Below are 20,792 nucleotides of genomic sequence, written 5' to 3'. Positions count from 1 at the left end.
TATAAATGTTAAATAAAAAAAATAAAAAAAAGAGCTTTTAAGCTAAACCAATCAGATGTGTTTAGACGGTAACCCATAATATTTGACAGACTGCTGAAGGTTATATTACCCAGTATGCAGAGTATACACGTTAACAGGGTGTTTAGCCTTTGCAGCTATCAAATGCAGTGTGTTTACATCTAGCCACATACCACCAGACACGGTGAGAATCAATACCCCGTCCAGATTCACCCATCTCTGCTTACACATCTCTTTGTTTTTACGATGCAGTCATTTCTTTTCAGTAACTCTAGCAGAGGCTCATTTCCTCCGAGCTGACATGTTGCGGTGGTGTGTCTGATTGGGAGGGGCCCTCTCGGAGCTACACTAGTTCACCCTCCCTTGTTGTGTGTATCGACACATCCTAAAAGCAGCCAGCAAGTCCACTTAAGAGTACTTGCCAACTGGGTGAATACAGGGTTACTGGCTGCATAGAGACTGCAGCTGGGAAGAAGGTGTGGTGAATGAGGAAGCAGAGTGACTAAGAGGGGATGTCACCGAGGGGGGGATACCTCCTAGCGTTCCTCACCTCTGTAGGGGGGCGAGGGAGCAGCTCAATTAAATTCAGAGAAAGAGACAGCTGCGTGTGTGTGGTGTGAGAAAGAGAATTAGAGACAGCACAGTGTGTGTTTGTGTGAGCGAGAGACGTGTGTGTGAGAGAGAATTAAGAGACAATACACTGTGTGTTGTGAGCGAGGCAGAGACTGCGTGTGTGTGTTGAGCGAGGCAGAGACTGCTGTGTGTGTGTGTGTGAGAATGTACTACTGAAAGGACACGGTAAAGTTCCAGGTGAAACGAGGGTGAAGTAGTGGCTGTTATTCAGTAAGGCATCTTTCTCTGCTCAGTTTCAGCACATCTGCCTGGCGTTCTCAGAAATAAATCATTTAGAAACTCAATATCCGAAGAGAGACGGGCGGATTAAATTGGCTGTGGACTAAAATGGAGGAGTAAAAAATACATTTTTGCGTGTGAGACTTTGTGTCCGCTCCCGTATGGCTGAAAAGAAGCGAGGAATTGGAGTGATTGAGGAAATGCCTGGCTCGCTTCCGAGTAGTCTCCTTGAATGTTGAAATGATTGAGATTGTCATGGAAACACAGGAGACTTTCAGGGAAAGGGAGAAGTTTAGGTTGATGGGACAGGAGATTTGAGTTGAATGTGCATGCAGAGGTTGAGAAGGCGCTCTGGCCCCCCCCCCCCATTGAACAGAGTTCTCACACTGCAGCAGAACTCGGTACATTCACGCTCCACACATTATCTGGAGGGATTTTAATAGACAAGAGTTAAGTGCACCAAGAGTGGTCCAACCATAGGTTATTATTGGATATTTACAGTTCTATACATATGGGTACTTTACCTGTACTGCTACAGCTAGAACCTGAAATCGTACTCATCATTATTTTCAACATCATCCCACATCCATTATTTTCCCTGCCTCTTTCCTGTTCGGAGAATCTCTTTCCTGTTTGCGATTCTCCGAAACAGAAAAGATATGTTCAGGTGGTTATCTGCTGTTGTGCTCCTCTTCCCCTAATCTCTCTGACGTGACAGTAATATAGGCGGTGATATAAGCTCGATGTGATCATTTTTCACCCCTTTCCAGTTGATTTAGTCCTGACTACCCCTGTCCTATTTCTCCCTGTGCCATGGCTTTGACGTTTTCGCCGCCCCATACCCAGAATTAGATATAGACATCAAGGCCACGCATCTCCTAAGCCCTCTGTCTTGGCAGGCATTCCAAGCTGCCCTGTATGAGGTCGGAGTTTGGAATGGATCACAACTGCAGGGTGGCACAGCCTCTTATAGCGTCATGTGGCTCTGAGTTGAGTTCCTCCATTGGACAGGTTCCTGGTTTACAGTGGGGAGCGCTCATAGCCTGGGGTTAAACCAACTGACCCATTTGGTGCAGGGGGGGGGGCAGCAGTATGTGATGTATTTCATCATGCATGACCACAGTGCTAGTCATTACCACTTCTGTAGTCCCCTTTCACTTCCTAATCTCTGTCCCTGTCCCCTCTCTCTTGGAGAGAAGAGCGGTCGCGACACTCTGCCAGGCCATTGAAAGTTTAGCAGGAGTCATCTTAGAGTTCTATGGGACTTTTCTGTTATTGTTTCCCCCCGCTCTGCCTCACTCCCTACACGGACAGATCCAGCTGGCGCCTTGTCGACGCCAACCCGCCATCTCTGACACGTGCCCGCTGAGCAAGTGTCGAGCGAGAGAGTGGCGCTTTTTCCGTTCGTCAGCAGAACTCGGTTCTTGCGTTCACTCGGAGGACGTGGGTCACGTGACCGAGCGCTCCTCTTTTAAAAACGCAGAGACGGGACTTCATCTCCTACTTTGTGCTCTCCACCCTCGTTACAAACCCAACCTTAAAGGGGTGTTATAAAAAGCCACACCCCCACAGATAAATATCTCAGCGCTTCTATCAGAAGTTAAAGGAAACAGAGAGCTTTTAACAGGATTCACGAGTGAAAAAAAAAGAAAAAGAGGTAACTGATTGTGTTTGTGCTACAAAGTGGTTTCATTTCAAAGTTGCTTCGTTTCAAATGTGTTCCTGCGCACAAAACTCATCCTGTCACGGGATGAAACAAAGCCAAGGACAAAGTCAATGGAGGTCAGACCAGGTTGTTTTCCTGGGTACTTGCAAAGATGTGGGGCTGGTGGGAGTGCCAGCCAGCCCTGATATCGTAGTCTCAAGGCAACGATGCCAGCGAGAGCACCAGAGCCTTACTTCTTCCCCACCTCCCACACGTTTCAGCAGTGTGTGCATACAAAGCACCTTTGTTCTCAAAGGGAGACAACTCAGAATCTCTAAAAGGATTCCCACGGATTCTAAATGTAGCTTTCGCGGCGTCTTTGGCGAGAACAAGCTCCAACTGCGCTGGTTCCACTGATCTAAAAAAAGGCGGCGCCCGTTTTGACCAGGCAGAATCCACAATGTAACAAAGTCAAAGCTCGCCAACGGAAGGCCGCGCCGTGTTAATTGGATCAATGTGTGAACGCATGGGCGCAGAGAGAGGAGAAACCGCAGCATATCTCCGAATACATCCATTTTAAAAGGAGGAAAGATCTGTTGAAAGTGCATGCAGAGGAAGAGCGGACTCTTAACTGAAGGGGGCGGGAGACCTACACTGAGGTTAGGGGGGAGAAAAGAATACCCGGCAAACTGGCTCACACCAACTGATTTCCCCGCATGAATAAAATAACCCTTCTCAGAACCCCTACAAGTCAAACCTTCACCCAGTTACCTGCCCAGCAGATGACAGAGTCAACTGTGAGTGAACGTTAATCTCTGACAGTGTAAATGATGGAAAAGACCAGCCTGCAGGAGTTTAGCTCTGATCCCAGTGTGTGTGTGTGTGTGTGTGTGTGTGTGTGTGTGTGTGTGTGTGTGTGTGTGTGTGTGTGTGTGTGTGTCCACAAATGTTTGTCTGTGTTGCACATATGCTCGTGGGTGGGATTGTATCATTGTGTGTATGTATCATTAAGTAGGAGTAGGGAGGCAGCTGTCACACGCTCAGTGGGCTTGACTCACCGATGACCGCTGTGGTGACCTGGTGCTTGCTCACTCCCAGCCGGTTCTTCACCTCGCAGACGAAGGTGGTGTTCACAGCCTCGTCCACCTTCCGCACGATCAGCTTGTTGGCGTTGATCTGCACCGTGTCAGGCATAGGACCTGACATGCTGTGTGTGGGAGGGAGAGGGGGAACAGCAGTGAGAGCGAGGAGAGAGAGACCATTTTGGAAGAACCACAACCATATGACCGGGTCCTGTTCCATATTCCCCTTCCTAACTCAGAACTTCTACTGGAGGAGCAGGCTGTCGGCTGCAACAACAGTCTATCTATCTAACCGCCATCTGTCTAGCGCCACGAGACGAAACAAAGACCATGTGGTAATAATCAACAAGAGGAGAAAAACAAATTAAATATGGTTTTCTTTTCCATTTAACTGCTGCAGAGATACTTGTGTTCCCCATTAAGAGATAAAAGCAAGCTGCTGGGCCCCAGAGGACGGGCAATATTGGTAATCTAGCAGATCAGAATGGAATCGTTAATTGATTGTTTATGCCTGACTGACGACTCCTGTTGTCTGGGATAGACAGGGGAGACTTCGTCTCAAGTCATTCTTCCATCTCCGGGTGAATTAAGACCAAAATGGGGAAGGATACTCCAAAAGTCTGGGACAGTCATAAGACGGATACTTCGTAAATCTGGGACAGTCATGAGAGGGATACTACAAAAGGTCTGGGACAGCTATGGGAAGGGATACTCACACTGTCCAAGTGACGGTGGTGGGGGCAGGGTTGCCAGTGGCCTGGCAGGTCAGGACAGCGTCGGTTCGGCCGATGTACCAGTTGTTATCATAGCCCACTATGGACACAGTCGGGGGATCTGAGAAAGAGGAGAGAGAGGGGAGAGAGAGAGGTTACTGCAAGTGAACGCTGATTACCTACTGGGGTGCAGGAGTGGAAGAGGTTTTCACAGCAAGAGTTGAGATGACTAGGGACTGATGTCTCACGCTAGGTTAAAACAAACACAGAGCAGCTCTAACATGCTTCTGAAATGGAGGTTGTGAACCACGCTCGTGTGATGAATAACCCAACCTTGTCTGAGACCTGAAACCTACTGCCTATAATTGTTAAAGTGTTTTTTACCCACTTGGTTGAATAAGAAGGTTATTTGAGTAATGCCTAGGCTTCGGCTCAGAGGGTTAACATTCTTGTGCCGTGGGTTTCGAAACCCAGTCGTTCACGCTTACACTCAACGGCCAACTTCATGGGGAAGGTCTGGGGCTTGTCCTGGGTGCGCTGGCTGATTATGCAGGTGACCTCCTTGCCGTTGTCCTCTGGCGTGGGCACTGCGAGGTACTCGCTCCTCACCGTCACCGTGCCGTCCGGCCCTTTTTTGGAGGTGGTGTTTTCAGTGCCACCGACCGCTCCCATCCACTTGATGGTGGCCGCTGGCTTGCTGTCGGCAGCCTCGCACTGGGCCACGACCACTGGTTCGCCGCTGGTGCTGGCTTGGACAACAACGGGAGATGCCGAATTCTTGGGTTTAGCTGAGAGAGAGAGAGGAGAGAGGAGAGAGGAGAGATGGGGAGCGAATGCATGAGTGGGTTTTTATTTGTTGTGCACATACAGGAAGTGTGATCCCTCTGAGAGTTGGATAGAAGACAGAGTGCAAGAGATAGGCAGCGGCGACTCAGCTGGCGAGGATGGAAAGCGGGGCGATCGATGCGGCGGCTTAACAAGGTGGGCGCATTGGAAGTGATGCGTTTCGTGACACCGCATTCATTTGAGGACACCATTAGTCATAGCACCGGAGCCCTCTCTTCGCCGAGTGCAATTAGGGCACAGAGTGACAGAAAACAAAACACCAGCTGCTCACCAAGCATGACCAGATTGGTGGTGCCTTGCTCATTGCCGCTGGGGTAGGTGGCGTACTCGCAGGTGTACCGCCCGGCGTCGGCCATCTTCAGGCTGGTAATAGTAATGGAGGGGCTTGTCAAGGTGCCTTTGATGAAGCGGACACGCCCAGAGAAGGGAGATTCGGGGAAGCTCTCGCCGTATGTGGGGTGAAAGACGGCAATGTTGTCCCTCTGGCCTTCCGTGGGCTCCCATATCCACGACACCTGCATCCAAGAGGAATGACAAGGAATTAGAGGGTAGCAGGACGGCAGTCAATGCACATAGTGTCTATCCACATGTCCAGTCGATTTCACAGATCCAGGAGGTATGATATAGCATATGGAGAGAAAGAATAACAGCCACACTGACAACAATTTCAATGCAGAAACGTTTTCAACATTGTTGCAACATTAAAACTCTAGACAACATCTTCACAGTACTGTTCTTCCTTTTCAAGGAAAATCGGAGGGCAGTATTTGTCTTTCTCCGCGCCAAGGCCGACATGCACAGCAGGCTCTCTCATCAAGTGATATCTGGCTACCTGTGTGAGCTTGGTGTTTCCTCCGTCGACAAACTGACAGCGGAGGTCGACCGACTCGGTGGGGTACGCCTCCACCTCCGTCTCCACCCTCACCCGCTGACACGAAGCAGCTGTGGATGGAGAGAGAGAGAGAGAGAGAGGGGGAAAGGGAAAAACAAATAAGCATTATCAGTCTCTCATTTTCTTTCTGTGGCTCAGGTTTACAGAACCACCTCCCGATTCACTACCAGTGTATAGTAGAGATTGATCAGTACAGCATGTCGCCAGCCAGCTCGACAAGGGTGGGCAAATAGGGTGACTGAGTCTTAGCGGGTGTGCATCTAACTGTGCCAGCGCTGTGATTGTGAGGAGTGGCTGGGAACAACTCATACTAATGCTGAGTGATTGAGCAATGCATATGTGAGTGACTCTGCCTGCCCCCCCCCCCCCTGCAGGGAGACAATGGGGCTGGGGCTGTCAAACTGATTCGTCTAGACCGAAAAAACAGCAATCAGCTCAATTTAGAGACTTTCTTTCTCAGTATCTATTTGGATTGCACCTCACCGCCGCCCCCCCTCCCCAATCGACATCTTAAATCACCGGGATCAAAATGAACCATCCAGTTTCAGGATATTATTCACGGTGGTGAAAAGCTCTCTCTGTCGCAGGTATAAGTGCCAAACTGGCCACATTAATGAATGAGAAAGCGCCTTTCCAGTTTGGCACTTACAGTGCATTCAGAAAGTATTCAGACCCCTTGACTTTTTTCCCTTTCACTTTTTACAGCCTTATTCTGAAATTGATTTTTTTTTTAAATGCTCATCAATCTACACACTCACATCATAAATACAAAGTGAACACAGGTTTTTAGAACTTTTAGCAAATATATTAAAAATAAAAAAACGAAAAACCTTATTTCCATAAGTAGTAAGACCCTTTGCTATGAGACTCGAAATTGAGCTCAGGTGCTTCCTGTTTCCATTGATCATCCTTGAGATGTTTCTACAACTTGATTGGTGTCCACCTGTGGTAAATTCAATTGATTGGACATGATTTGGAAAGGCACACACCTGTCTATATAAAATGCCAAAGTTGACAGTGCATGTCAGAGCAAAAACCAAGCCATGAGGTCGAACAAATTGTCTGTAGAGCTCCGAGACAGGATTGTGTCAAGGCACAGATCTGGGGAAGTGTACCAAAACATTTCTGCAGCATTGAAGGCGCATGAACACAGTGGTCTCCATCATTCTTAAATGAAAGAAGTTTGGAACCACCAAGACTCTTCCTAGAGCTGGCCGCRCGGCTAAACTGAGCAATCAGGGGAGAAGGGCCTTGGTTAGGGAGGTGACCAAGAACCCGATGGTCACTCTGACAGAGCTCCTCTGTGGAGATGTGAGAAACTTCCAGAAGGACAACCTTCTCTGCAGCACTCCACCAATCAGGCCTTTATGAAGCCACTCCTCAGTAAAAGGCACATGACAGCCCGCTTGGAGTTTGCCAAAAGGCACCTAAAGGACTCTGACCACGAGAAACAAGATTCTCTGGTCTGATGAAACCAAGATTGAACGCCTTTGCCTGAATGCCAAGCGTCACGTCTGGAGGTGACCTGGCACCATCCCTACAGTGAAGCACGGTGGTGGCAGCATCATGCTGTGGGGATGTTTTTCAGCGGCACGGACCGGGAGACTAGTCAGGATCGAGGGAAAGATGGACGGAGCCAAGTACAGAGAGATCCTTGATGAAAACCTGCTCCAGAGCACTCAGGACCTCAGACTTGGGATATCAGTTTTTTTTTTGTTTTTTTTATAAATTTGCTGAGACGTCTAAAAACCTGTTTTTAGGTCAACTCAGCGAGATGACGTTGCGCGCAAGTAAACACAGTGGGTCCATTTCCACAACGACTACGAGCGTTGAAGCGCAAGGCTAAACTTCTCAGACGTTTTGATCCTGTAGCTACCACACTGTAGCAGCGTGGAGTGCAGCAGTGTACGTGCGCAGATACTCTGTGCGACAGTGTGAGAGCAAAGTCTTGCATCGCGCTCATCTCAATATCTGCGGCGCGGCTCGTTGCAACGTCATCTCGCCGAGTCTACCTTTGAGCATGCTCAGCGGTGCTGTGCATGAAAGACCCAGCATGGGCATCGCCTTGAACCGGTGCCTTCTGCAGGCTAAGCTAAGATGAATAAGAGAAGGCAGGTTAAGATTCTCTACGTCTTTCTTTCAAAAGCACTTCAGTGTGAGCTTGGAGATGGCAACCACAGGAGTGCCTTTGAAAAACAATGACTTCCAGCGTCAACAGAAAACAGGCATTAGATCTGAGTGAGCGCACTATCACGAAGGAGAGCTGTGCTTCAGTTCAATACGGGCTGACAGACATATGTAGAAGACCAGAGAAAACCCAAATCATTAGGCCCGGCTTCTTACTGGCTTCTTACTGGCCAGTATTGACCGTCATATCATGAAAAAGTTTATTCTATAGTCCTGTGAGACTCTTATCAAGTCTACTCCGTTCATGTAGACATTCTTTCTCAGAAATATTCCTTGATCATTCCTGCATTAGTCAGGAATCATTAACATCACTGAGCAAACGGGAGCGAGCGATAGCCTATTGTCACATGGCTCATTTAACAGGCAGACTTGAGCCTATGGAATACACGCAGAGCCAACGTCACATGCATCTTCCGGCTTGTAAGCAGCAGTGAGCAGGAAAGAAAAAATAATTACCACCTCAGCCATAATCAGTCGTGTTATCCACACACTGGGCCAATTACAGATTTCACGCATGTACGTTTCCCCTGCTGCCTGATGGCTTTTACTAACGCTCACCTCATATGTACAGTATTTGGCAATGCTGGCCAAAGTGAAATGTGGTTAAGAGAAAAAGCTGTGGAAATGAGAAAAATTATTCGAGGAAGCTTTACGACCTGGAGTCCGGCTCATTTAAAAAGCGTGATCGGTTCTGTACGCGGAGCACCCTTGACATTTAACAACCCGAACAAGCAAAAATATAGTTAGTCAAGCGCATAGGCGTAATTACCGATATTTCTGCCAGAACGATGTGAAAATGGCAAGTGGGGAAAGCACACAAATTAATAACAAGGGTTCAGGGAGGAGGCGCTCTGCTGGAGGCCCTTGAAGAGCCGTGTTATTTCAGGCTGGATTGGAGACAGAAGAACAGGTACGCGTTCTGGCTGAGTTGTCAAGCAACCAACATGAAGAGGGAGAGAGAGAAGAGAGGAGAAGAAAGATGGAAAGGGAGGGAGAACGAGGGAAAGAGGAAGAAAGAAAGGGAGGGAGGGAGAGAGCAACAGAATGAGGGAAAGAGAAAGAGAGAGAGATGGAGGAATTGAGATGAGGGAGGGAAAGAGAGAGAGAGGGGAGAGAGAGAGAGAGAGAGAGAGAGAGGGGAGAAAGAAATGGAGATGAGGAGAGAGAGACAGCCAAGGCCTGCAGAGGCGGTACTAGAAGAGGGCATAGGTGCAGAGAAACTACAGAGTGAGCTGGGAGAATGGGTGAGTTGCATGTGGGCACTCTGTTATTTTATTTTTTTTTAACACCAAAATAGATGAAAAAAGAAAGCAGGAAAGAGGATAGAGTGCTGCTGTGTACTTTAGCCCAGAATGTGTCCAACACGAAATGAGTCGAAAGCAAAGGCACTTTTCCCACCCGCCACTCTTTATGTGACTGACCCCTGTGATGAGCGTTGGTGCAGTGATGACATCTCTGCCATATTAAAGCAGACCTCTGGTGAGCCGGCCCATTCATCCCCCCCCTCCCTCCCTCTTCCCTTCCCACATCTGAATCCATTAGCTCTGCAGGTATACTGATCACAGCCAAATGGGCCACGCTAGAGGATTAGGCCCTGGCAGCTCGGGTCATACCGCTCTCTCCCTCGGTCCTTCCACTCTCTCACTCCGTCTCCCTCACTCTCTGCCACTCACCTTGGTATCCCTCTCTCCCTCTCTTTTATACAAACACACAAGGCACACCCTAACATGGGCAGAGCACAAACTCAATAAACACACACCGTGCAGGGACAAAGACACACCTCACAAAGATAGACGCACTCAGGAGGGACACACACGCACGCACTCAGAGGGACACGCACTCAGAGGGACACACACTCAGAGTGCCTCCAGCTGTTTCCCCCTGACTCTCCTGTCGATCAGACAGACACTAAGCAGACTGATCCTCTCAACTCTGGCTGTCGCTGACTGCCGGCGAGCTCTCTCCAAATCTCCCTTTCTCTCCCGCCCCTCCGCTCCCCCTCCTCTCGCTCGTTCTCTCTTCATCTCAAGGTCAAAGTAGCGCTCCCTTCTCTCTTCTCTGCGTTCCCCAATCCCTCAGTCCCCATCTCTCTCTCTCTCTCTCATCTCCACCACTTTGCTCCATGTCAGTGTGCCCCTCTTCATCCACCGCCCTTCCGCGTTTCTTCCTTTTATCTCCCAGGGTCTCAAGTCGTCTCTCTTTACCTCCAATGTCCCGTCACATCGTTCATTCCCTCTTAAGCCGCTCTCCTGCTTGTAAACACCGACTCACTTTCTCCCCTCTCTTTGTGCCGTTCTGCTACCTTGTTAATTTTCCTATTCCGCCCGCCTGTCCTTGTAAAAAGGGAGGATGGTGATATGCATGCAGTGTGTGCACAAGCTGTATAAAGAGACATACTGAGAAAATGAAAAAGATGCCGTGTGTGTGTGTCTGTGTAAAACAAAAGGATATGAATTTAAGTGTGTGTGTGTGTGTGTGTGTGTGTGTGAGAGAGAACTGGCGATTGCAAGATCTGCATAGCATACAGTGTGTTCCACTCGGAGTGAATCCTCCTCCCAGAGGACCCAGAGTGGTTCGGTAGCCATGCATCACGTCTGTGGAACGTCTCTCCAACCACACGGCTACAGCTCTACTCCCCAGCCCTCCTGTGATAAATGTACACGTGGGCCTCAGCGCTCCCTCTCACAAACCTGCTAACATACCCCCAAACACAGCCCATCTACACACAGAAAGGAAAGAAGCTATTCATTTGGCTAGAGGTGCACGCTTATCAAACATGCATGAATGTGGACGTAGGATATGTACATGTTTGTCTTCATACGTCTATATATAATTATTTGATCACTCCTCTTCACAAAAGCCCAAACACAGCCCTGCAGCCTTGGTGCTCCATTCTGCCCAGTTAATAATTCATCCGTCTGGTTAAGAGGAGAGAGCGCTCCCTCTTAAATTATTGACAAGCAACATCTACACTGCACCTGACCAAGGGGAGGGGGACTAAACAGATGGGGAGGAGGAGAGGGTGAGGGTGCAGCAGGAATGCAATGAGAGAGAGAGAGAGAGAGAGAGAGGGTATAGGTGGATTGGGTGAGTATGCCGAGTTTCCCCATTATTTCAAAGCCTCGTCGATGCCTTGTTGCCACGGACTCCACTGCTTCGGTCACCGGGGCCGCAATATTAAATTTGAGAGCCATGACAGTCAGTCGCTTGTCTGCCGGCACACAGCACTGGAAGTTAATGAGTGAATGGAACAGAGGCGGCGCAGAGTGAATGTCAGCTGACAGAGAAAAGCACTTAAGACGAATTAAGTCCAGTTGCACAGTGTTGCGCCAGGTGACTTTGTCGCACGTCAACGATCGTCTCTATTAAGAGTGGTCAATGACGAGCCAGACCCCGCCCATGTAAATGTCTTTGATAGAGGTCTGTTGAAAGAATGGAGGCCACGCCTTCCTTACGTCCGTGCAACAAATACGAAAGGGAAAAGATACGTAGGAGCTGGAGAAATGGGAAGGGAGAAGTCCTTTGTGCACATTTGACATTGTTTGGACAATGCCTTTTTTTCTGTGGTGGGACGAACCCAGATATTCCCTATTACCACATGTCAAAGCCATAAAGAAAAGCCACACCACCACAATTACAGGGCACCCACTCCGGTTCCTTTGCCAGAAATCCCAGACTATGGGCTCCAAGTCCCACAATCCATCCAAAAATTACACTTCCCAGAATTCCACCTTGTCTTTTTTCTTCTTCATTGAAAATCATGTAAAGCCATTGTATTGTCACATACACCGGATAGGTGCAGTGAAATGTGTTGTTTTAATGAGTGCTTGTCAACTATGGCAGCGTTCCCCAAACTCAGTCCTGGGGACCACAAGGGGTGCACGTTTTGGGTTCTCATCGAGCTTCGATTATTTGAAAATCAGCGGTGTGGGGTAAAAACCAAAACGTGCACCCCTTGGGGACAGAGTTTGGGACATGCTGCTCTACGGGCTGTCATGTAACGTATAGCTGTCACTTGCCGGAGCAAATACCCATCTGGATAGGGATTAAAGTCAGCGTTTTAGAAGGGTATTCCTGAATCTAAATTTAATCTTATAACTAGAAATATGGTGAATAATAAACTAGCTTTGCGAGGGTGAGAAACAGAACAGGGTAAGGGAAGGTTGGGTGGGGGTTGGGCTCCATTTACAGTCAATCATCACGTTAAGAAAACCACCCAGGAGGAGAAACGTTGAACTACATTAAGGGCAAGAGACGTATCCATTAGAATGAGAATAGGCAGCTTACCCCAAGTACAGTTGAAGTCGGAAGTTTACATACACCTTAGCCAAATACATTTACACTCAGTTTTTCCACAATTCCTGACATTTAAATCGTAGTAACAATTCCCTGTCTTAGGTCAGTTAGGATCACCACTTTATTTTAAGAATGTGAAATGTCAGAATAATAATAGTAGAGAGAATGATTTATTTCAGCTTTTATTTCTTTCATCACATTCCCAGTGGGTCAGAAGTTTACATACACTCAATTAGTATTTGGTAGCATTGCCTTTCAATTGTTTAACTTGGGTAAAACGTTTTGGGTAGCCTTCCACAAGCTTCCCACAATAAGTTGGGTGAATTTTGGCCCATTTCTCCTGACAGAGCTGGTGTAACAGGCTTGAAGGCCTCCTTTCTCACACACACTTTTTCAGTTCTGCCCACAAATTTTCTGTAGGATTGAGGTCAGGGCTTTGTGATGGCCACTCCAATACCTTGACTTTGTTGTCCTTAAGCCATTTTGCCACAATTTTGGAAGTATGCTTGGGGTCATTATCCATTTGGAAGACCCATTTGCAACCAAGTTTTAACTTCCTGTCTTGAGATGTTGCTTCAGTATATCCACATAATTTTCCTGCCTCAAGATGCCATCTATTTTGTGAAGTGCACCAGTCCTTCCTGCAGCAAAGCACCCCCACAACATGATGCTGCCACCCCCGTGCTTCACGGTTGGGATGGTGTTCTTCGGCTTGCAAGCCTCCCCCCTTTTCCTCCAAACATAACGATGGTGATTATGGTCAAACAGTTCTAGTTTTGTTTCATCAGACCAGAGGACATTTCTCCAAAAAGTACGATCTTTGTCCCCATGTGCAGGTGCAAACCGTAGTCTGGCTTTTTTATGGCGCTTTTGGAGCAGTGGCTTCTTCCTTGCTGAGCAGCCTTTCAGGTTATGTCGATATAGGACTCATTTTACTATGGATATAGATACTTTTGTACCCGTTAGCTCCAGCATCTTCACAAGGTCCTTTGCTGTTGTTCTGGGATTGATTTGCACTTTTCCACCAAAGTACGATCATCTCTAGGAAACAGAACACGTCTCCTTCCTGAGCAGTATGACGGCAGTGTGGTCCCATGGTGTTTATACTTGTGTACTATTGTTTGTACAGATGAACGTGGTACCTTCAGGCATTTGGAAATTGCTCCCAAGAATGAACCAGACTTGTGGAGGTCTACAATTTATTTCTGAGGTTTTGGCTGATTTCTTTAGATTTTCCCATGATGTCAAGCAAAGAGGCACTGAGATTGAATGTAGGCCTTGAAATACATTCACAGGTACACCTCCAATTGACTCAAATGATGTCAATTAGCCTATCAGAAGCTTCTAAAGTCATGACACCATTTTCTGGAATTAAAGGCACAGTCAACTTAGTGTATGTAAACTTCTGGCTCGCTGGAATTGTGATACAGTGAATTATAAGTGAAATAATCTGTCTGTAAACAATTGTTGGAAAAATGACTTGTGTCATGCACAAAGTAGATGTCCTAACCGACTTGCCAAAACTATAGTTTGTTAACAAGAAATTGGTGGAGTGGTTGAAAAACCTAAATGTATGTAAACTTCCGACTTCAACTGTATGTATGTATTATAGACCAATCACTCTTCTGAACACAGACGAAAAGATCCTGCGAAAGGTTCATGTAAATACATTTGAGGAAGGTCCTTGGAGGAATAATTAGTCCTGCTCAGACTGGGTTTATTTCATACTGCATTGTTACAGTTCAGCCAGTAAGCCATTAAAAACGGGTGATTAACATACTGCGGGTTGTTCCAGACTCATCCACTCAATTGCCTGGTCATTGATTTTGTACAGTGGTCTTATCTGGTAGCCTCTGTAAACTGTAGTACTCGAGGGGGGGGGGGGGGGGGGTTGTTATGTTTATTCTGTTGCCTGAGAGTGAGCGATAGGCTGATCGAGGAATAACAGCGTGAACCACCGAGGAAAGAATACCCCGCACCGCAGACGTTGGCCTACGTCGGTTGCATTTTCGTTTAAGTAAGCGGGCACAAAATGCAGCTCAAATATTGCGCAATTGCTTTCCCCCCCAACCTAGCAGTAGTGGGTGGGAGGCCATCTTGTAAACGATGAGGATTCAAATAGCAGCTGATTCACTCCAGGCACTGGGCTAGCCCTAATGAAGATGCTTTCCCTGTTTTGCTCCCCAGTCAACCCTCAACTGTTTGAAATGACGATGATACCATCGGTTAGCTAGCTGAATACCAGGAAACTACTGTATTAGCACACTACGACCCTGAGTGGGAGGCAACATGCAGCGAGTGCACTGTTCAACGGAAACAACCTCCGTTTCAACTCCAGACGGCAGTCAAAGGTCACGCCGCGCACACCATTCCTGCCAATACAGCAAACCTGATATGCATTGCACAGTGTTTTCATTGACATGCCTTAGGTACATATTTGGTGACGTTAGATATTTCGAACCGCAGCAAGGACATTGTCGTGAGGGTAAAACAGCGGTTCAGGGGTTTAGTTGCGTCAGAGCCAGCCTGGTAGAGGTTTCTCTCGGCTGTGTGTCAGGAGTTCTCACTCTGGGCCGGTAAATCACAAACATGCGGGTGGTGAAATAATGCCGGCTTTGTGACTTAAGTCCTCAAATTAGGGGTCTTGCTGCTTTTAGCCCTATTTGGCGATTCACACCGATTTAAAAAAAAAAAGACCCAAATCTCTCATCTCTGGCTCCTGGGCTGGGGCCGGGCTGCTCTCTCCCGTTGATTACATTCATATCTGGCTATGCTCTGATCCCTGGATTTCCCGGATCGCGGGCACAATCTGTCAGATGGGTTGGGGAAAAAACATAACAGGAGAAATCTAATTAAATAACATCAGATCCTTACATACATTACATCCTTACATACTCATGTCTAGCACCTGCGAATGAGAAGGTAGAAGTGTCCCTTTCACCTCTACTCCAATAAAACCGACGTGACTGGCAGGTCATAAAGTTGCAGTCACTGCTTCCTCAATAAAGGAAAGATACGATTGCTTAGATCACCATGGCCAAGGTTCCTGGATGTCAATGTCCAGCTGATCACACTCTGCACCTAAATGAGGTGGGGCGTCAACCTTGTCAGAGTCCATAAATTTTGTTTTGGTTTTTTGTGACTCTCTGGCCACAACAAACGTCTTAACTTTCGTCTCAGTTCCATCTGGTTAGCAATCCTAAACTATCACACACACACACACACACACACACACACACACACACACACACACACACACACACACACACACACACACACACACACACACACACACACACACGATATTGTACCAGTGCCCTTCAATCAAAACATATCAAAATGTCCTTGGGGAGATTAGTCTGGACGAGAAACTGTCCAAATCCCTCCCCTCTCTCCCGCTCTCTCGGTAACAATATCAATATTTTCACGACTCACTCAAGCCAACCGTAAATAAAGTCGTAAACAGACTGAAATTCGATCCCAACCCAGCTCGTGATTTCCAGGAACGCATGCTGGGCTATTGGTCGTCAAGGAGATGTGATGGAGTCAGTGTGGACGAGGCGAAGCAGCTGTGAAGCTGAACAACAGCTGTTCTTTCTCAGTCACACATCTGGTGACAGCCCGCTCATCACAGAGCAGACAGACTGACAGTAATAGAGTAATAGAGCTGGAACAGACTCTAGGATAGTCGCATATTAATTTAACCTATTTGCAAAGCTATTATTCTATCCTCAACAGCAATGACGAAAATATGCCTCCACATACAGATGATCACGTGTGAATACAGAATCTGAGGTATGGCAGTTTGAAAGTGTCGATAAGCCGACCAGAGTAACTAACGTACGAGGATGAAGAACGACTCTTAATGTACAAGACTACAAGTTTGAATAGAGAGCTGGTAGGTATGCTTCGAGAACATTCTAATTCCAAGCAGGCTTCTCCCCAGGAAACCTTATCACTGCTAAGCCCCCGTCTCCAAGAGTCTCTTCACTCAGACTCCCTTCAGTCCCATCCACTGCGTCTTTCAGTCTGTCCTTCCTCTCAGTCACTTGCCTTCATGTTTCCCCTCTCTCTGCACCACATCAGTCTCCCCTCAAAAGACAAAACAGGAAATACCCCATCCATCTGCATTTCTTTTAACACCTTGCCAAGCCTCTGTCACAGCACAGATAAGGCATGCAAAGCGATCAGAAAAGTGACAGACGCACGCACAAACAGAATAACAAGGTTATATGGTTGCTCAAACCATGTACTCACCGGACAGTTTATTAGGTACACCACCCCGTTCAACGAAAATGGATCGCTCCTACAGACAGTGAGTCACGTGGCCGTGGCTTGCTACATAAAGCAGGCAGACAGGCATGTTTACTGTTCAACTTGAACGTTAGAACGGGCAAAACAAGTGACCTAAACGACCGAGTGTGGTATGATCGTTGGTGCCAGCCATGCCGGATCCAGTAACTCAGAAACGGACAACCCTCCTGGGCTTTTTACGCACGACAATGTCTATCTAGGGTTTACAGAGAATGATGCGACAAACAGAACATCCAGTCAGCGGCAGTCCTGTGGGCGAAAACAGCTCGTTGATGAGAGGTCGAAGGAGAATGGCAAGAATCGTGCTAAATAAGAGGCGGGCCACAGACAGACAAATAACGGCACAGTACAACAGTGGTGTGCAGAACGGCATCTCAGAACGCACAACTCGTCGGTCCTTGTCACGGATAGGCTATTGCAGCAGACAACACCGGGTTCCACTCCTATCAGCTACAAAACAAGAAGAAGCGGCTCCAGTGGGCACGCGATCACCAACACTGGACAACTGAGGAGTAGGAAACCGTTGCCTGGTCCAACAAATCCAGGTTCATGTTGCGTCATGCTGATGGCAGAGTCAGGATTTGGTGTAAGCAGCATGAGTCCTTGGACCCATCCTGCCTGGTGTCAACGGTACAGGCGGCTGGCGGTGGTGTAGCGCCGTCCAATCTGCAGCAACTGCGTGATGCCATCACGTCAGCATGGACCGACATCCCTGTGGATCGTTTCCGACCTATAATACACTCCCCGGATAATTCAGGATGTTCTGGGTGCAAAGGGGGGGGTCTGACCCGGCACTAGATGGGTGTACCTAATAAACTGGCCGGTGAGTGTACACAGTCACCGTGGTCTACCAAGGTCTTTCCTGTCTGATTTCAACATAAACATCCTCATATAAAAATACCAGTGAAGCGGTGCTCTCCACATTCACCCACCTTTTTGGGTAAAAGCGCCCTGCGTGGGTATCAGCTTACAGAGTCAATGGAACTTGACCCCTTTTCATGTAGCAGCATGTTCACCACTATGACCGTGGGACTGATTTCTCACATTCATCAAAAACTAGGGCAGGAGAAAAAAAAGACTGCTAAAACAAACTGGTCAGGAAACTCAGGCTGGTCTATTTTCTGTGTGGTCTTCACCAGAGGAAATGTAGCCTGGCCAAGGTCTGTGAGCCGAGCAAATGGCTACACGCCGCAGTGAGGTCTTCACCAGAGGAAATGCCCATGATGCGAAAAATTGTGTTTTGTTATTCTCCCGATTTTATCTTGGTGTGTTTATTTAGTAGCCGAGGTCCACGCAGAACATTTGAGCCGTCCATCTACCCACTCAGCAAGAGCAACAGTGGTCATTTCATCTGGCCATTTGGCTCTACCCTAATTCAATGGGCAGCTGCACAGAATCCTTGCGTCACCTGACTCACGGATAGARATGCACAGGGTGTGTGGAGTCTATCCATTTCACTGTCAGCTAGATCAGTAGCTCGGCACCGATACAGCTCAATTAAATTCTAACCAATGAGGGCTGTAGAAGAACCCTTGCATCATTTGAATTTACTGATGTCGATTCACAGGGCGTTTGAGTCCATCCGTTTCAGTGTCAGATCAGTACATCTGTACAGATTGCCGCTCAGTTCCGACGATGCGAAACAGCCTCTGACTCTCCCCACTGGCTTCTGTGGAAATCTCCCACGCCAGGCCTCCCCATTCATCATCCCCCCCCAGTCTCGCCCCTCTCTGATGTGCTCTCCCAGAGTACAGACCTTCATCACTTCAGCTCATTACGGAGAACCGTAGACACCTTCCCTGTCAGCTTAGCACCACCCCCCCCCCCTCCCCGGTTTTCGATTACATTACTTATGAGGCCACCCCACCTCTCTCCTCTCTGCCTTCTGTTCCGCCCTCCATCTCAGTGACAGATCATCTCCTCTGTTAACGCAGTACAATTCCCTCCATTATCTCTCCCTTCTCCGACTACTTCCTTTCGTCTGCTGCGGTAGTTTCGCTCTTTCCTGCTGTTCTTACTCGCTGTTAGCATTCACCCCATTCTGGTTCTTCATGCAGCTCCCTCCACCTCTTTTTTCTCTCCATTTCCTCTCCTCTGATTTCTTCCCGTCAGATCTCTCTTTCGCTACCTCCTTATTCATTAACACCTGTGTGTCGTTATCCCAGTGGGTAAATAGAGGCAGATTACCCGGCTGTTTTCCCTATGCACAGTTTCGAATTCAGCCGAGCATCCTCTGATCCAAACCTACACCACAGTATGAAGCGCCTTACTTCTGATTCCGGGTCAGCTGTTATGGACACCTCTTCAGGAGGATGCCGGCGTGGCGAAACAAGGCCTCCGCTCGGGCTCCCGGTGTGATCGCTAATTAGGTGCACGCCAGCGTCAGCCTGTCCTGTTCCTGTTAACTCCAGCATGGTTCCCCCCCTACAGTGTCCCCAGAGTGTAGGTACTGTCTAATGAAGTCCTGCAGCCATCACGGCTAATGGAGCCGTCACAATGCTTATTCCAACAGTGCCGGGGCATGGACCCTCTCCAGCATTCGCTGCCTTAGCCGATGGGAGGCGGCACCGCGGCACAGTTTATCTGGCAGACTACTGGAGTGACAAAGATCCAGAGTGACAGTCTGTGTGCGAGTGTGTCTGTCGGGGTCAATGGCAGCGGTGTCACAGGAGATTCGTAGCGATATGATGCCACATTAGCCCACATTTGTTCTGGAAGGAAGGAGTGTCCGCTGAGCGATACTACACTACCACTGAGACGGTGGCCCAGGATAGAGTGACTGTTCCATTCACAGTCATTCAAAGTGTCTGCCGAGACGCCAAATTGGCTCTCCTGTTCACTACTACCCCAATGGAAACGAGCTTGGCGGAGGCGGTGGAGCTATTCCCTGACGTTTAACTCATTGAGAAACCAAGTTCCGTTGGCTTTACGTTGAACTTCATCTGTAATCTTTTAACCATTTCATCTGCAGGCTGACCGCACTAACGAAGAATGGAATGCCAGAAATGCTCACTTCATGTTGGTCACTGATGGAGAGCCCATTGCACCCCCCCCCCCCCTCCCCTCCCTCACATTTGCTCTCCTTCCCTTCCCTCCCGTTCACATCTGAATAAATAAACATGGGGTGGAGGTGTGGGAAAGTAGGGCACTTCAACCTGGATGTGATGTACCAGCCTATCTCATTTGCAGAGAGAGGACAAGGAAAGACAGTGTACACAGACAGAGAGAGACAGACAGAGACAGAGACAGAGAGAGGTGTTACTGCGAATTGGAGCAACTATGTGAACACTAATTACCTACTGAGGTGCAGGAGGGGCTTCAACACAGGGGAAAGGAGAGAGAGAGAGAGAATGTCTGCTAAAGAGAGGAATGGTTTGAAAAAGGCAAATAATCAGGCAGTCTGTGCCAGAGTGAGCTAAAGAATATAATATAATATAAGACATGGAGGGCTGGGTTTAAGAGGTAAACTGACAGTAGATGGAGGGCTGGGTTTAAGAGGTAAACTGACAGTAGATGGAGGGCTGGGTTTAAGATGTAACTAACAGAAGAATGGAGGTGGGTAAGAGTAAACAACGTAATGAGCGTGGTTTAAAGTAAACTGACAGTAGATGGAGGCTGGTTTAAGAGGTAAACTAACAGTAGAGGAGCTGGGTTTAAGAGGTAAACTACATAGATGGAGGGCTGGAAGGTTTAAGAGAGCGTAAGGAACTAGGGACGTGAGAGAGAGCGAGAGAGGAGAAGCTGTAGGAGACGAGAGATAGAGAGGGAGAGTTTTAAGAGGCTGAGAAGAGAAAGGGGGAGTGTAGAGAGAGAGAGAGAACAGGAGGAGAGAGCTAGAGAGAGCAGTGAGTGTAGGAGGAGAGAGCGAAACAGGGAGGTGTGAGAGAGAGAGCGAGACAGGAGATGTAAGAGAGAAGAGAGAATACAGGGGAGGTGTAGAGAAGAGG

General features: G+C 48.0%; 1 protein-coding gene and 1 long non-coding RNA gene across 3 annotated transcripts in view; one reads left to right on the top strand and one right to left on the bottom strand.

Moving 5' to 3' along the window:
- The window catches only part of LOC139023309 (uncharacterized), a 376,026-nt gene that overhangs the window by 292,018 nt on the left and 63,216 nt on the right, over positions 1-20,792 (top strand). The window lies entirely within an intron of this gene.
- LOC111954919 (poliovirus receptor) overlaps positions 1-20,792 on the bottom strand; it is a 74,407-nt gene that overhangs the window by 42,975 nt on the left and 10,640 nt on the right. For both annotated transcript variants that reach the window (XM_023974848.2, XM_023974847.2), the window contains exons 2-6: positions 5,989-6,098; positions 5,428-5,671; positions 4,799-5,098; positions 4,314-4,431; positions 3,574-3,722 (exon numbers count right to left, since the gene is read on the bottom strand). In XM_023974848.2, coding sequence (XP_023830616.1) covers positions 3,574-3,722; positions 4,314-4,431; positions 4,799-5,098; positions 5,428-5,671; positions 5,989-6,098 — 921 coding nt within the window. The remainder of the gene's footprint in view (positions 1-3,573; positions 3,723-4,313; positions 4,432-4,798; positions 5,099-5,427; positions 5,672-5,988; positions 6,099-20,792) is intronic.

Source organism: Salvelinus sp. IW2-2015, linkage group LG30, assembly GCF_002910315.2.
Source record: "Salvelinus sp. IW2-2015 linkage group LG30, ASM291031v2, whole genome shotgun sequence".
NCBI classification, from domain to species: domain Eukaryota; kingdom Metazoa; phylum Chordata; class Actinopteri; order Salmoniformes; family Salmonidae; genus Salvelinus; species Salvelinus sp. IW2-2015.
Note: the sequence above shows the minus strand (reverse complement) of the source record. Positions and strands in the feature narration are given on the sequence as shown.